Source organism: Eulemur rufifrons, chromosome 8 (assembly GCF_041146395.1).
Source record: "Eulemur rufifrons isolate Redbay chromosome 8, OSU_ERuf_1, whole genome shotgun sequence".
NCBI lineage: Eukaryota > Metazoa > Chordata > Mammalia > Primates > Lemuridae > Eulemur > Eulemur rufifrons.
The window spans coordinates 53,210,938-53,227,929 of NC_090990.1; the positions used below are offsets into that span (position 1 = coordinate 53,210,938).

The 16,992-nt window shown below is 38.1% G+C and overlaps 1 protein-coding gene across 3 annotated transcripts in view; it reads left to right on the plus strand.

Annotated features, from left to right (window-relative positions):
• Positions 1 to 687: 687 nt before the first annotated feature.
• Positions 688 to 16,992, plus strand: part of LRRC7 (leucine rich repeat containing 7) — a 494,934-nt gene continuing 478,629 nt past the window's right edge. For 2 of the 3 annotated variants that reach the window (XM_069478071.1, XM_069478070.1), the window contains exon 1: positions 688 to 1,406. Coding sequence is in view for 2 of the 3 variants with exons in the window: in XM_069478070.1 (XP_069334171.1) it covers positions 1,405 to 1,406 (2 nt within the window). In the remaining variant the exon portion in view is untranslated. Of the gene's footprint in view, positions 1,407 to 2,119; positions 2,285 to 16,992 lie in introns of those variants that run through there. The other variant, XM_069478069.1, reaches the window with a different exon arrangement.

The following is a 16,992-nucleotide window of genomic DNA, read 5'->3' on the forward strand; positions in this document are numbered from 1 at the left end:
GAACCCGGACCCCGCAAGCAGAGATTTTTCTCCTTGGCAGCCAACAACCTGCAGCAGGGAAGGCGGGCGGGGGAGGAAACCCCGAGGAGGCGCTCCCGGCCGCCTCTTTGCTGAGATAGCAGGAGCAGCAGCCTGCGGAGCCACGAGCGCAGCGTCACCGAGCTGGTGCGGGTGCAGGGGCGCGCAGGCCGGGAGCTGCTTCTGCCGCCCAGGCGGCCGCGCTGCAGGACGACGCGCCGTGGTGCCCGAGCGCCCTGGGCTGATCTGCGAGCAGCAGGAGCTCGCGGCCGCGAGCAGCCCGGAGCGGTGCCTCGTGCCACCTGCCTGGCGCACCGCGGGCGGCAAGAAAAACCCGGAGAGCTCAGCTTGTCGTCCTGTTCTCCAAAAGCAGCCTGTGGTGACGGAGCCAGAAGGCTAGCATTTCCATTCTCCGCCGGACTGGGATTTTTCTTCTCATAATTTGGGAGAGCCCTAGTAGAGGTCAGAGGGGCAGGCGAGGATCTCATAAGGGGGCGGAGGACTGTGAACGTGGTCACCCGCTCCTATCATTGGAAAATCTCCTTGACATTTTTCACACTTTGAAGCAACTGCAGCTAGTGTCGTCGGAAAAGGGGGTGGGAAAAAAAGAGAGGGGGCGGGGAGAGCGGGGAGACACAGCCAAGAGCCATGAGCAGCGCCTCCTCGACTGCCAATCTTGGCACCTGTGCGCCGAGCCACTGCACCGAGGAAGACCCCACTCCAGGCGAACCCCAGGCTTGAAGCCACGGACATCCAGCCCCTGGGCAGCAGGTTCTCGTCGGAGGAACCTGCAGCCTCCCACTCGGACCACCGTCACCACCGCCGCCTGCAGCCAAGGGAGCGCTCTGCCCCTCCGAACCGCCCTCTGCGCTCCGGCCCCTGGGGATCCTTGCCCAGTAGAGGCGCGGCTGCGGGCAGGGGGTGTTAACGGAGTTAGGTGCACGATTCGCCTTTCCTGCTCATCTCTTCTCCGCCCAGGATTTATTGTCTGTGGAGCCTTCTGGGGGCGGGGAGGGAGCTGCGCCTCCGCCACCGCCGCCGCTGCTGCTGCTGCGGTCGCTAGCGCGGCGCGCAGGGCAGGCGGAGGCTGGGGAGTGGACGCGCTCCTGACTCCCCCGCCGGCGCTTCGGGCTTCCCCTCGGCCGCTTCCCGCGGGAACCTCTCCAGCCGTCCACCTGAAGGGCACCGACATCATGGTCTAACGTGGCACCTGCCTGGATTTCCCTCTTCCTCCGGTTCTTCCTATCTCCTAGTCCTTCCCTCCTCCTCCTCCAAGGACCCTCGCGCCCACTCCACTGCGGACCCCTGAACACTTTAAGGAATAACCCTTGGCAGCTGCACGGCTCACGGTCTCCAAAACCTCATGGGCAGTTTCTCCCGCCGGCGATGTGAGTAGGGCACTCATGCTCCGGGGCGGAAAGGGCTGCTGGGGGCCTCGCCGCCTGCGACGGTGGGCACGCGAGGTGTGGGACCAGAGCGGCCGGCCGGGGTCGGGGGCAGGAGGGCTGGAGGCTTCGGCGCTCGCTGGGAGCTGCTCTTGCAGTGGCCCGCGGAGGCGGCGATGTGGTAGGTAGCGGGGCATTTGGAAATGGGGTGCTAGTTGGGCGGGTGCTTGGGAGCACCGAGTGGCCTGGGCTGACGAGAGACCCTAAAGGGTTACATACTGCGAAAAGGAAAGGTAGAGAGCGAGTGTTGGGCGCTGGAGCTGGGACCATTGGTCCAGCTGAGATTAGGTTTAGTTCCTCTTATTATCTTGGGTATCTCCGGTCAGCTTTTTCCCGGAGGTGTTTTAGGGATGAAGCGCTTGTTTGATCGTGACACACACACACACACACACACACACTTGTGGCAGGTTGCACTTGTCTCTTTATCTCAGAAGGTGTTGCATTACTGTCTCGATGTCTTTTTTAAAAAATACAATAAAAAGATTTTTATGTCATTGGGGATCGAAGGGAAAGGGTGGGGTTTGGGGGGATGGAGGGGACGAAGGAGCGTGAGAGACTGGAGGACGGAAAGAAGTGGGGGAGCGGTGGAGCGAAAGCTTTCCCGGGAGTCAGGGAGAACGATGCCGCCCTCCCCCTAACCTACACAACTCCTGCCCACACGTCTCCTTTGTGTGGCACGAGAAGCTGGTGAACCTGCACTATTCCCAGTCCAGTGCTGGGCCCCCTTTAGCGTCTTGCGTCCTCCTCTCCGAGTCATTAAGGATGCAGGACGTGTTTCGGATCCTACGTGGAAAGAGGGAGGGAAGCACGTTAGCATTAGGGTAATGATGGCACCTTGGCTTACAGACAATTAGATTGGCTACCAGGAGTCTCTAGTCTTACTGTTTGCAGAGTCAAGAACGGGGCGGAGGAAGGAGGGGTGTACAGATTGCCTTTTAAAATAGTGTGACTTCATAATAACGGAGATGGTTGCAAAATTGCTTCATTACACTTCTCGGCCATCAGAGCTGAATAAAGGACCCGCCTCCGCCCTCTCCTCCCATTCCTCCCTCTCTTTCTCTTCCCCACCAAGTCACAAAGCGAGCAGGTTGGGGGAGAGCGCGCAGCGCGAGGCGTAGAAGGGAAGGGGTCACTTTCACAACTCCCGGGAATTGGCTTCAAAAAGGAACCTTCTGAGTCTCCCACGTTCCTTTCGAAGTTCTCCTTCAAAAGAAATTACAAAAAGCGGAGGGGTGGGGCTGGGAATCGGTGAGACACAGGGGTCCTCCTCCTGTTCTTTTCTATTACTTTTCCGATACACTTTCGACACATCGAATTTACCTGCAGTGGTTACTGGGTTCGCAGGTAAATATATGTGTACCTGCATATGTTGAAAGGTCGCACTCCTGGCGGATGAAAAGCAATTTTATGTGAGCATATTTTAACCTCGGTAAATTTCGAAGCACAATAGAGATTTTATAGCGTGGGCGAAAAGAGTGCATTCCAGCGAAAGCAGAACACGTGATCCCTCCAACCGGAGCGATACAGTATTAGGAACTCGATTTTCTTTGTTCCAGCCTGAGCCTATGAGATGCTCAGCATCCCGGTTGCTTAAGTCCTCTTACAAAAGGAAAAAAAAATATATAAAGTTGACCAGAGTAGGCAAGAATACAGGGAAAATAAGCACAGGTAGATGGACACCTGTGAAGGGCTTGAAACCTTCTCTTCTGCCATTTCTTTTTTACCGCCCACGCTCCACCCCGCCCTTCGCCCCAGCCAGCCTCCTATTTTAAAATGAGGCATTTCACCTGGGAGAGGAGGTGGAAAAGTTCTTCTGCCCCTGCACACGTGGGTTCTCCAGCGCCTCAAAACCTGCTGCTATTCGCAACAGATTATGCCACCTCCCCAGTCCAAATGTCACGCCTCCATCCAGGAGTCGTTAAGCTGACTCTAAGGGAACCACCAGGAGATCTTTTTGCAAAAGACTTTAGTCAAGTCCCTGCTTCTTGGAAACCATTGATCTTGCAGGGCAAAGAATGAGTAGGAATGATTTTATTTTTGCTTAAGGGTCTTAGGATTAAAGTATATCGGGGGGGAGGGGTGTTTAGTGATTGCGTTTGGACTCCTTTGGTGTCTCAGGCCCCTGGAATGTCCTGAGGTCAGATTATTTATTAATTTAGTGAAGATGGAGTTTATTCCCGACCCAACATTTAGAGTTATCTGACTTGGAGACTTCTCATTTCATTTTCACTTCAGGTTTTATAATCCATCTTAATGGGTTAAAGTTTTTAAAATGTGAGCTATTTTTGTGCAATGCTGCATTGCATCATATTATACTAATATGTGGTGGTGAGGAAGGCAAAGTCAATTTCTATGACATATTATGAGGTGAGAGTTCTTTATATACTTTAAAATAATTTTGTCCAAGAAAAGATGTGTGCTTACCATGGCAACCCTTACGTTCTACATCACTTGTCCCTGCACATATGCAGCTTCAGAATTAGAAACAACTTCCTAAAGAAACAAATCTGGTCCAATTACAGTAGCCATGTTTAATTCAGAATTTTAGGGCAGCTTTAGGTGGACATTAAAATTTTATTAACTGAAATCTTATTCCACTCTAAGCTTTTAATTTTCTAATTCCTTTATAAAATACAGAACATAAGCTTAAAGTGTTTTGTGTGTCTGTATTTTTGTTTGGTTTGGATTTTTTAAATTATAAAGATATAATTTAATATTATACATTTTTTGCTTATGTAAGTCATTAAGTATATTATCTATATGGTGTTAGTTCCCAGGGGTAGTTCTTAGATCTCTCTTATTTCAGTACATGATGCATGGCAATATTTGGTATAAAAACCTGCTCTTGTTAATCATGACTTAAAACGGCCACTTTTTAGAACAGCTGAAAGCTAGATGTTAGATTTTAATGAATGTATCAAAATCACACCCATTGAGAATATAATTTTATTTTCTGAATGACTGTAGCCTCAATGTAAGAATGGATCATACATTCCATATTTGATATTTGAGCTTCATTCCATATCTAAATTAACAGAGTACACAAAGAGTAACCAACTATTGATAAATTACCATCTGAATTATTTCTAGATTTTTATTACATTTTCTTTCTTCGTATAAATTACTTCAAATATTTTTTGGAAAATTCTTTTTTTCAAACATATATACTATTTATTGAGCACAACACTTATAATAGCCACATCATTAATAAAGGACATTTGGAGTATTTTCTTGTCTCCAATAACAATGACTGCTCTGCAGAGTATCATCCACATTCTTTTGTAGCGTCATGTAAATTTGTAACATGACTTTGGGGGAACTGCTAATTCAGATCTGTGACACAGAACAGGATTTAGTTTATGACAAGCCAACTAACCATTGAGTATTTCCTACCTCCAAGGAAATATAACATTGGAGAGATTTGAGAATCTTCTGAGAACCCTGAAGTTTTCACCTTGAATCTGTTTAATCTACAGGCCACATCAGTCTTTGATAGACTTTTCAGTGTTTCCATATTAACAATGGAACTTTAATATTAAAATAGCAATTTAAACCTGTAGTGTAGCAATTACATTCTATTTTGAGGAAGCACAAAATCAGAAAGGAAATTCATAGATAGGTTTCACTTATGTCTTAAAATACTAAATTGTGAATTTTCAATGAAAACTCAAAATTAAAAGTGGCGCTATAAATCAACAATGTTTGGAACGTGGTGGCCACAAATCAATAGTATTTTTTATTTATGAGGCTTTAAACCACGTTCTGTGAATAATATTTGGATCACTAGAAATATTGATGTTGTATAGGAATAACTATAGGGAATTACCCTGAGATAGTGAAAGAAATGTAAGAAAACCTTTGGTATTTCCAGTAATAAAAGTAATCTTAAGTAATATAAATTAGTCCTTTTTAATGATATAAAAGAGATAGTAATAATTGCTAATTTGTAAGTGTAGTACATATCTAATAAGACAAAATGGTACATGAAATATGATTTGGACATTTTAGAAGAGTGTAGCAAAAACAGATTTTGATACAAATCTGTTTTTCTATAGTAATATATGTGTGTGTGTGTGTGTATGTATACTTGTGTACAGTGATGGCATATTATATTTTTAAAACATCCATTTAAATAGATCAAATATATCTATTTTCTGTCTCAGGATTAAGGAATATGCTCGGAAATCCATGAGCATCACTTGTCATCTTGCTTCCCCTACCATAGTGCCTGAACTGTAATCATAATTATAATAACACCTACCAGTTCCTAAACACCTACTAAGAATCAGGTGCTTTACTTCAAAATAATCCTGTAAGGAGCATTATTCTTACCATTTTAAAGATTAGAAAACTGAGGTTCAAAGACAGCAAGTGACATGTCTGTGTCACATAGTTGGAAAGTGATGGGCCAAAAGTTAAGCCCAGATTTTCTCCTGTGCCTTTTTCCCCATACAGTGCTCTCCATCGCATAAATTGAAGTTTGTCAGTTTCAGCTGAAAATCTGTAGATCACAGAACTTTTTTCTGATGTGCAAAGAAAAGTTATGATTTTGAGCTTGATTTTTCAAAGTGATCTACATATTTTAGAATAATATACTGTATTACTTTTGTGACCATTTAATATTGATATAGAAGATACTATTGCATAATTAATTAATGACAGAAACATTTAGTAACCTATTAGAATCTGTCATATAAAAGTACATAACAGAAGTTTTCAATAATGCAAATGTTGAGTCAATAGTGGTCATGTCTTTTCTGAAACTATGACTCACTTGATAAATAAGTCTCTGAAGAAATATCACATATGCTAATTAAATTATTAATCCTAATAGAAATATTATCATTTATCATTTAAAGACACATGGAAAAATTGTTAAATAAATTGAATAACCCAAAAGATTTTCTATGTACACTCATTTTCATTTCATTATTCACTGCTTAAAATCTGTATGTAAAATAGTATTTTACTTTATTTTACATGAAAGAAATAGTAGTTACCAGGGATAAAGTATTGAAATTTATACTAGCATTGACATGATCTGTTTAAATATTTTAACCACAAAGTAGTTGTGTACATAGTTTAAAGAATTAATTTATTGGCTTCTTAAAGATATGGTTTCTTCGGTTGTGCCAGGGAATTTTTGCTCTGCATGAAGTTTAGTAAAGTTGAAAGAAAATTTAACACCAAGGGAGAGTTATACTATACCTGAGGTAGTATCATAACAAATATGTAAAGTTAAAAACAAGGGAACTGTAGAACACCTGTGTAAGAGTGTGTGTGGTCAGATGAGGGATATAAATAAATTTTGTGGTATTCAAGAGGTAAAGTAGTATGAGAACAAGAAGCTGTTGGTTCTAATTGTTAAAAAAGGTAGCTGACCTGAAAAAAACAAACATGCTGATAGCATAAATACTGTCACTATCATTATGAGACTTTCCTAGGTAAAAAGAGAAGATGGTACTGTGAAAAGCATAAAAACAGAGCTAACAGTAGACAATATGGGACAAATAGTTGGAAAAGAGCTGTTAGATGTAATTTACTAAGAAAAAATACAGGATTTTTATGCTATTATCATATTGAAAAAGATAAGGATGCTTTCATATAGTGGCAAAATATTTTATTGATGCCTGGCTGCATTATCAAGTTATTTGATAATGGAAGGAAAAGCAAGAAATGAACCTTATTGATACAGTGCCCAAGTATTGTGAAGACATGTGTTACACCTAAAAGGTGAGTAATGGACATAAAGCTAAAATATGCCAGCAGAATTTAAAGGATTGTTGTGACACAGATGGTGTAAAAATTGCAAATAATTCGAATTCTTGAGTAGTAACTGCTTAAGTGTTCTTCATCAAGCACATTCATCATTGTAGTTCTTACCACCAGTAGGCACCTTACAGAGTTATGTAGGATGGAGATGTACCTTGGACCACATATTTTGAGCACTCATATCACATTGAATATTTACTGTCCAGTGTTATTATGAGTCAGTGTAATTCAAGACAGGAAAAAATGTTCTTCTCTATTTCAAGTGTGATTAATTTATTAAGACAATTATAAAAGCTATTATAATTAAATCAAATACCTAGTTAAACTTGGAGTGAGTGTTAAATATTAGTGATATCCTTAGGGTAATATTGTATTGTTGAACATTGGGCATACTGCACACATACACATACAGTGTAATTGTTCTATTTCACAACACACGCACACAGACATAGCTGGAATCTTACTATTTTCTGAGTTTATAATACTTCAGAGCCAGAAAGGACTTTAGAGGGTCTCATTTTATAAAAAAGGAAACCGAGGCCCTCTAAGTTTGTTTTCTTACTCAAGGTGACCCAGCTGTTAATGGCAGAAACGGCAATAGAACCAGATCTCTGGGCTCCCAATCTCTGCCAGTAACACCACACCCTTGGATTGGAGTCTTTTATACCTGAGCAAAGTGAAAGAGGGAAAGGAAACTTAATCCAATAGATCCAATTAATGTAGCCAGCCAATATGATGACACCATCCAAAGACATTTCTGTTTCATTTAATTTTGGCCTGAATTTCGTCCTGAGTTTTTATTTGACTTACATGTTTTGGACAATTGCCTTATCTTTCCACTTTGATTTGACTGTCTGGGCAGACTCTACTGCTATAAATTTAACATCTATTAAGTATTCTATTTTTAAAAAGATATCTTTATTTAAGAAATATGGAATTAATTTCCATTAATCCTGAAGCATTCTAAATGTGGATACTACATCCTTTTTTAAATATTAAATTTAAAATGTTCTTTTAAATTATTGATTTTTTAGGATAATGCCAGCTAAATAAATATTGGATGATTGAAGAAATGTTCAATTCATTTTCAATAAATGAATTCTCTTCTAAATTTGCTAATTTGGTTAAGGGCCAAGCAATGAGTTTTCTTACCAAAATACAAGAATTATTTAAAGTGATATTAGGCCTTACTATAAAGTGTTGCCTTAAATATTGATTAGGAAAGCATTCTAATTGGGAAAATAAAATATGGTTTAGTTGGAATTTGTAAAACAAACTGAGTTCTGTGAATTTTTTTGCATTACTAAGTTACATTATGTTGTCGTCGTTGTCGTTGTTTTGAGACAGAGTCTCACTCTGTTGCCCAGACTAGAATGCCCTGGCATCATCCTAGCTCACAGAAACCTCAAACCCTCCTGGGCTCAAGTGACCCTCCTGCCTCATCCTCTTTAGTAGCTGTGACTACAGGTGTTCACCACCATGGCCAGCTAATTTTTTTTTTTCCTATTCTTAGTAGTGACTGGGTCTCATTCTTGCTGAGGCTAGTCTCAAACTCTTGATGAGCTCAAGCGATCCTCCAGCCTTGGCCTCCCAGAGTGCTAGGATTACAGGCGTGAGCTAGTGCAGCCAACCACTAAGTTACATTCTGAAGAGTCTTCTGAAATAAGCTCCCTCTTCGAAATATCTGTTTACATAGATGTTATGACTTAGTTATTGTATCACAGGAAAAATTTGAAATTAATGGTTCTCATTTATGTTTTCTTAGCGCTAAAATTCTCAGTCCACATTATCTACAAGCTTTGTTTACTGGGAAACTTAGGGCAAGATGTTTTTTAACTCACTGACAAAACATATTAGCAACAATCATAAAACATTTTTGAAATTATGCAAATCTCTTAAAATATGTGTTATAAACAGATATAGAAATATTTATAATAAAAAAATTTGATTAAACAGATATACTTACACAGTCCCATCTAATACTCTTAAAAAGACAAAATAAAACTAATTAGTACAGATATAATGTTTAAAATTGAAGAGACACCATCATGAGTAAATTAGTGCATTACATATCAGCACATTAGCTATGCTTTTCATTTGTAGAATGGTTCTTATTCATGCCAGCTTTCAGTGTACTGTTCTGAGACTTGTGGGTGTGATAGAACGGAACATATTTCTGCATCTGTGAATGTAATCCCACACACCATTTTATATGACAACATCTGAATGTCCTAAGACTAAGTGTTAACAGTAAGACAAGATGTCAACCTCTACCAGTCCAGAGTTTAAATTTCCCCAATAATAATACCTGTTTTTATCTTTTACAGTATCTAATTTTATATGATGAGATGTTATTATTTAAACATGTAATATAAGGAGAAAGGGTATTTGATGTTTGTTTGCTTTTTCTGCCTTGTCATATCTAAGATTTGCTTCCTGCAGACAAAAAGCAAGTCACCAAAAGTTAAACACAGTAGACACCAAAGTGGGATATAAACAAAGGGGCCTGGGTGCAAAGATGATGTGCTTTTTTTGTACTATGGTACAGGAAGAAACAACTAGAACTGCCATGTATATTTATTTTACATATAAAAATAATAAAGTAGACAAGCTTCATTAAGAGTTAATATGTGGATTAACAGAATCACATTCTATACTGAAATCGAGTACATGCTCATTTATGAAAATATAGTGTATTAGAAAAACTAGGAAGACCAAAGATAATTAAGAATGCATTTAACTTAAAGTAAAATGTGTTGGTGAGTAAAAAATGTTAGAAAAAGATTGATATCAACAGTGGTTAAGGTCTGCTTTTCTTAAATATAAATGTATGTGTGTCAACCTCTTAGTCCCAGGAACTCTCTATTTATACATCTTACCCTAAATATACTCCCTGATCGAGACCAAGGGCACTTGTCTTCTGTAGCAACTTGCAAAGCATATATCTTCTCTACCATTTATTAATCACTGTAAATTCATCTCTGAAGACATGGTGTCATGGTGATTGCTAACTGAATAATATGCTAGTCTCTCTACAATCAGTCTTAGGGATGCACTAGTCACTCCTTTTGTTCCTACTTGTGACCAAGACAGCCCCAAACCTTAAGGGTATATCTCTTCTTTGAATGTGTAAAGTTCTCTTAATTTTTAGAAAGGGATATGTTCTTAATCTCCTTCCCCCTTTTCCTGGTAGAATGTTTTTGTATGGTCATGTGTGAAAAATAGATAGAAATGCATAAAAGAGAAAGTTGCATTTGGGTTCTGGGAATATGGATGAATACTTTCTTGTTTTAAATGTCACTTAATGGTATTAATATTATTGTTTAACAATGGATGAAATGGTATATTTTTAGTATAGAAAATAGAAATTTTATTGAGGGGCAGGGGTTATGGTCTGATGAGCCCGCATTATGAAAAGTAGTATAATAGCTTCTAGTATTTCCATTAAAAAGGAAGGCAGCAAAAAGCCCTGGATGCTACATGGGTTTTGCACTCTCCCCTTCTGGATGTGAGTCAGTGAGAAATGTCTCCTTAAACTGAGTAAAGATCATTGTTAAGATGGTGAATTCTTTTTAGAGTGCTTAGTTGAATTAAAATATATTGAATATGAATACAGTTTAATGAAACTTCAGAACTTCTTGATTATGTTCTCTACATATCTCTTTTTAAAAAACGATCAAAACTTTGAATTGTATGATTTGTGTGATCATCCAAAGATCACTTTAAATTGGTCTTGTTAGAATGCTTCAGTATATGGGCCACTCATTCCTAGAATTATTGTTTAAATAATTGTTTGTTTAAATGACTGTCTCCAAAACCAGCACATGTATAGGGACTCATTTGACTTTTTTATCCCTAGCAAACTAACTCACAGCCTAGTGCAGAAAAAATACGCATGTTTTGTGAATGAACAATTGAAAGAATGAATGGTTTCACCTATACTTCTGAATCCCTCTAAGTGACTCTTACAGCCGTTAGTGCAGTTCTCATTTTCTTCTTCTTTTCCGTTTTGAAGAACATCATAGGATTGTAGTTCCCAGCCCCTATATGAAGTTAGACACAGCCATGCGACTTGCTTTGGCCAATGCAATAGGAGCAAAGAGTGAGGAGTATCTCTTCTGAGTAGAAGTGCTTATGACCAGTGCACCATTTGCTCTTTCCTTGATGTAGCAATCGAGGAAGCATATGTCATGATGGAGCCTCCATCAGCCTGGTACCTGAACAACCACGCTAAATGCAGCCCTCCCTACACACATGCATTTGACATGTAATGTGACCAAGAATATAGTACTATAAGAAATATAGATTTGGGGAGTTGTTTCTTACGAGAGAATAACCTAGTCTTCCCTGCCTCTTAAATTTATTGAATTTTAGAAACAAATTGAAATTCTAGTGAAAATAGACTATTGAAGTTCAGTTCATGGTATCACAACTCTAGAAATGTTATATGAGCATGCCTCTAATTTAGATCCTAATATAAAAATATATATATTTTATAACTGATTAAAGTTATAATTTTTAATAATGCTATTATTTAAAAGATAATATTTTATAGATAAAAAGATTAATCCATTTGGGAAACTTTTATAGGTTTTAAGCACTTTTACTTCCTCAATTTGTAATTTTGTGCACAAGCATATTTTGATACTCTAAAAGTCTCTGAACTATGCTACTGTTCTTGTACAATTTAGTAATGGCTCCTCTGATTTTTAAACACATCAAAGAAACCAGGGTTATATATATTTTCTCATCCTATATGTTTTTGGGACAATCTTTATAATAAAAAAATCTACCATATCTATAGGAATCTGTAACTTTTTCTCTGTTGAATAAATTTTACTCAAGTTCTTATATGCATTCATTCATTCTAAAAATTTATTGTGCTACTACTTTGTGCCATGACTTGTGCTAGGCATGGCTGAATACAAATGTGGCCCCTAATTCTATGGGGATTACAGTCAAATGCACTAGATCTTAAACAAATAATCATTGTAGGGATATATAATTAAAAATTATAATAAAAGCTAAGAAGGAGAAAACTAAGCTACTGAGAGTAAATATGATAAGGATCTGAAGAGGAGAAGTAGCATCTCTGATAAACTGCTATTTCAAGAAGACCCCTAAGATGACAGGAGTTAGCTAGGCAGAGAAGGGGGCAGAAGAATTCCAGGCAGGGCAAATGGCAAATGCAAAAACCCTAAATCAGGTGTATGGAAGGGCAGTGTGATTGGAAAGAGGTTAGTGTGGCTGGGTATCAAGAGCAGGGGGAGATTGGCATGATATGAATCAGATATGAGCCAGACATCTATTGACATATTGACCAGGTTAAGAATTTAAGATATTTATCTTATCTATGCAAAGTCATTAAGCATTTTTTTAAAATATTCAATTCACTTTTTATTTATTTTTTTAAGATAGGATCTCATTCTGTTGTCCCAGCCAGAGTGCAGTGGCATCATCATAGCTCAATGCAACCTCAAACTCCTGGGCTCAAGTGATCCTCCTGCGTCAGCCTCCTAAGTAGCTGAGACTATAGGCATATGCCACCATGACTGGCTGATTTTTCTATTTTTTGTAGAAATGGGGTCTCACTCTTGCTCGGGCTAGTCTCAAACTCCTGAGTTTAAGCAATCCTCCAGCCTGAGCTTCCCAGAGTGCTAGGATTACAGATGTGAGCCACTACGCTGGGCCTCATTAAGCATTTTTAAACAGAAGAGTGGTGTGAACTAATTGACATTTTTAAATGATCATTTGGCCTGCTATGTTTACAATGCATAGAAGGCAAGAGTGAAAATAGGGATTCTTAAATTAGGAAATTAGGAGCTGTTTACATTAGGCTAGGCTAGGCAATAGATTAAGTTATCTTGGGCTAGAATTTTGGTAGTAGAAATGGAAGAGGTAGATGGAACTTAAATACATTTTATAGAACCTATTGGATTGATTTTGTAGAATCAAATTGAATTGATAGTGGGAGAAGGCTAGTGAGAGGAAGTGTGGTATTAAGGATTATTCCAAGATACCTGGCATGAGAAACTGGATACATAGTGATATCTGTTGAATAGAGAATCCAGAGAGAGAACTAGTCTATTTAAGTATTAGAACATTGACATTAATTTGAAGGAAACCGAATAACTGGCTGACATACTGAAGAAGCACGAATCAGAGCATCAATTTTTAAAAATAAACACTTATTCTTGTATAAAATTATTGAATACTTTTGTGGGGAAAATAAGTAAAGCCTCTTTTTAAGAAAACAAAAGTTTTCAAATAAATAAAAATTAGATATGCAGTAGAGTGACTCACTTTATATTGCTCTCTTGGTTTATTTTAATTATTCCTTGGCATGCAAAGAAAAAATAACTTCATACCCATTCTTTCTGAATATTAATTTCTCCCACCTTTTCTCATTATGCTTTATAGTTTGGAAAGAACGGATCACTCCTGGTCTTTTTATATTTCATTTCCTAAGATGATAAGAAGGCTGTAAAAAATTGGTAAAGTTTGTTTTAAGCAACCCACCTCAAACACTTCCTAGCCTCCTGCAGGAATGTAGCCACCAAGGGATCCATACTGCGGAATTCTCTGGGCAAAACTATACCTATTTGCAACTTGCCCCATATGTGGTCTCTTTCCTAGAGCTAGCTCTTCCTCATTAAAATTTTTTACAGCTGAATTTTGTCAGTTAAGACACTCTGTAAATTGCTGCCCAGAGAGTACATACATAAATAAAAGGATAATTTTTTAGCAATATATCCCATAAAAAAGTACCGACAATTCATGGCTTAACTGAGTAAGATAGTTATTTTACCCCTTCTTCCACTTAGCTCTTTCAGTGGTAACTGCAGTCCCAAAACATCTAACTCCACTCAGCTTGGTCCACCTAGTCTTTACTCCAGGATCCAGGCTGAAGGAGCAGCCCTTATTTGGGATGCGTTGTTCTCCTGGAAGATAGCTGGAACAAGAAGCCAAACTGACCACCTAAAGTTCAATGAGAGCTTCTGCTCACACACAGAGTATTTTATGTCCATTCACTTTCCATAGGCCAAAGAAAGTCACATAAGCAAGCCTAGCATGGCAAGGAAACAAATAGTTAAGCATCCACACTTGTATAAAGGCTCAGTGATGCCTTTAGGAACTCTGACTCTTTCCGAATCTTTTTCTACCTCTAGGGTAGCGGTTTAGCATTTATACTTTGAAAGATATTTTTTCCATCTTAACATAACTGCCTCTAAGTGGACTGGCACCAAAGAAATAGCCATAGTGAATACTAACTGTTTAGTTCCCTGAGTCTCTTTCTTGTCTTTTGTATCCTGGCCAGCATGCAGATCTGTTTAATGCAGTTGTACTTATGAATAGATTTTGATTTTTTTATTCTTTGATTAAGTTGAAATGTATTTTATAAATTTATCAAGTAAATTACCTTTGCTATGCCCTATTACCCTAGGTTATGGGGCCTTTAGAAAAAATAACATTCATCTTGAAATTTAGATTAATAGCAATTTAGTTTTAGCTTGGGGAAACAGAATTTATCTTTCAAGCACTGAAGCTTAGTTATGAAATAAAATTTTATTTTTTCTATTAAAATCTGGAGGATGTGTGGAATGTTTTGGATTTTAGGAATGGAAATACTTTGGAACTCTTAAGATAACGATCAATTCATAGAGCCTAAAATTCCTTTTAATGTTCAAAACCTTATATATTTTATTTTTGTTCAGGTCTACGGAACCTAAAACTTTGGGTTATAACAATTACTTATTGAATGAACCATATTTTCACAAATAAATTTTTTGCTTTGTTAGTAAGTAGAATTATTAAAATTGGGTGCATTTCTAATTAATTAAATTCTTCGGAAGTAAGTAGATTAGATCATTCATGTTTCTACTTCCACAGGTGTTCTTTTGAAACCAGTTGGACCCCCACTTTGAAGGGTAACACAATCACCACTAAACCAGTGGTTTTCAAACATTTTTTTAAATTATGGAATTCTTTTATCAAATGAAATATTATGAAGAACTCCAATACATAAAATGGAAACAAGACTGCTGTGTTTAAAATGACTATGTTTCATGTTCAAGAATTGTCATGCCAATGTATAATTATTTTATAATTTCTCACTTCCTTTTAAACAGAGAAATAGCTTGCCCCCAATTGGGGAAATTATATAAAAATATAGGCATTATTTGTTATTTTCAGCTACAGATTGCCAACAAACTTGGGGTTGAGCAAAGTCATTTGAATTGTTTTATGAGTACAAATAGGGTTGTATTGCATTCACTCTCAATTTTTTTTCTTTGATTGACAAAGGGTGATATTATCCACACAAAGACTCTCAGAAGGGTTCATTTTATCACACCAATTATCAGTATGTATGCCAGCCCTCTCTAAGACAGAAAAGTATTTGGGACTGCCAGTTCTGCTTCTTAATGAATATCTTCTGTGCCCGCCTAAATAGGCAAAATGGCAGAGAAAACACAACTCCAGGGAATCTAAGGCAGATGAAAAGACTCACTTTGATGAATATGGCTCGTTAGGATGGCTTTGGGTTTTGTCCTTGTCAGGGCTTGGAATCCTTTACTTCTCTCATCCTAAATATCTTGCTGAGATTGGATACATTTTTTGTGAATGTAGACTCCAGGGTGGTCACCAAAAAAACTGTTTCAGAGGCAAAGGTGGACAGAATTTGATTTCTCTGTTAACCTATAAGACAGAAATATTTGAGGGTATTTAAGAGGCCTTCTATTTTGGAAGACGTGAATTTTTATTACTTTGTATTGCCTAACCTATATTATACTTTTGCTATCTGCTACTTTGGCCTTATAGTTTTTATTTTAACAAATATCTGTCAAAATTATATTTTTCTGGCATCTGTTTTAGTGGCATGCATAGCTGAATTGCAGTAAGATCAAAGATATTAATATGAGTTTAAATTTTTTTTTCTTACTTTCTAGCTAGGTGACCTTAGCAAAGTTATTTTAACTCTATACATCATAATGTACTCATCCTTGAAGTGAACATAATAATACTCATCTCACATAAATGTTGTGATGATTAAATAATCTACTTAAGAAAACCAATCTGGTACACTATTACCTTAATGATACTTTAGATATGCAAATTGAATCACCTTACCCCCCTCTCCAATTAAAACAATTTATTGATTTACTATTTCTTTTTGGATAAAAACCAAAATTCATAATTTTTACTATAAATCCCCCAGTCCACCTATTATCTACACTCCAGCTTCACTTTCTATAGTTCCAAAAATGCTGGTGTTCTTTCAGTCTTGAAAAGCCCTTGTTTCCTACTACCTCAGGTCCTTTACATATGTTGTTCTTGTTAACTGCTCTTTTTACCTGGTTAACTCCCATTTTATCTACCTATTTCAACTGAGTGATCCTTTCCTGGGAGAAGCCTGTGCTATCATCTTCTCTGTTGACACCATATGTATAGCAGAATTCTATACACTGTTCCATACACATTCACTGAGTGTAAACTGCTGTACTGATCCATAGTTGTATCTTTCTGATTCTTTGAAATGCTTTATCTCAAGCATTTACAAAATTACTTCAAAATGAATTTGTATACAAATGGAAGGAGAAGAAACAAGGTAATATTTATTGGAGACCTACCGTCATTTCAGGAACTCATTTAGCCATGATATATGTAATCCTCACCAACTCTGTGAGCAAATAAGATTTTTAGGAAAAGACTAAAATGTATAGTCATTAAAGGTATTTTGTGCAGCTTCAAATGGAGA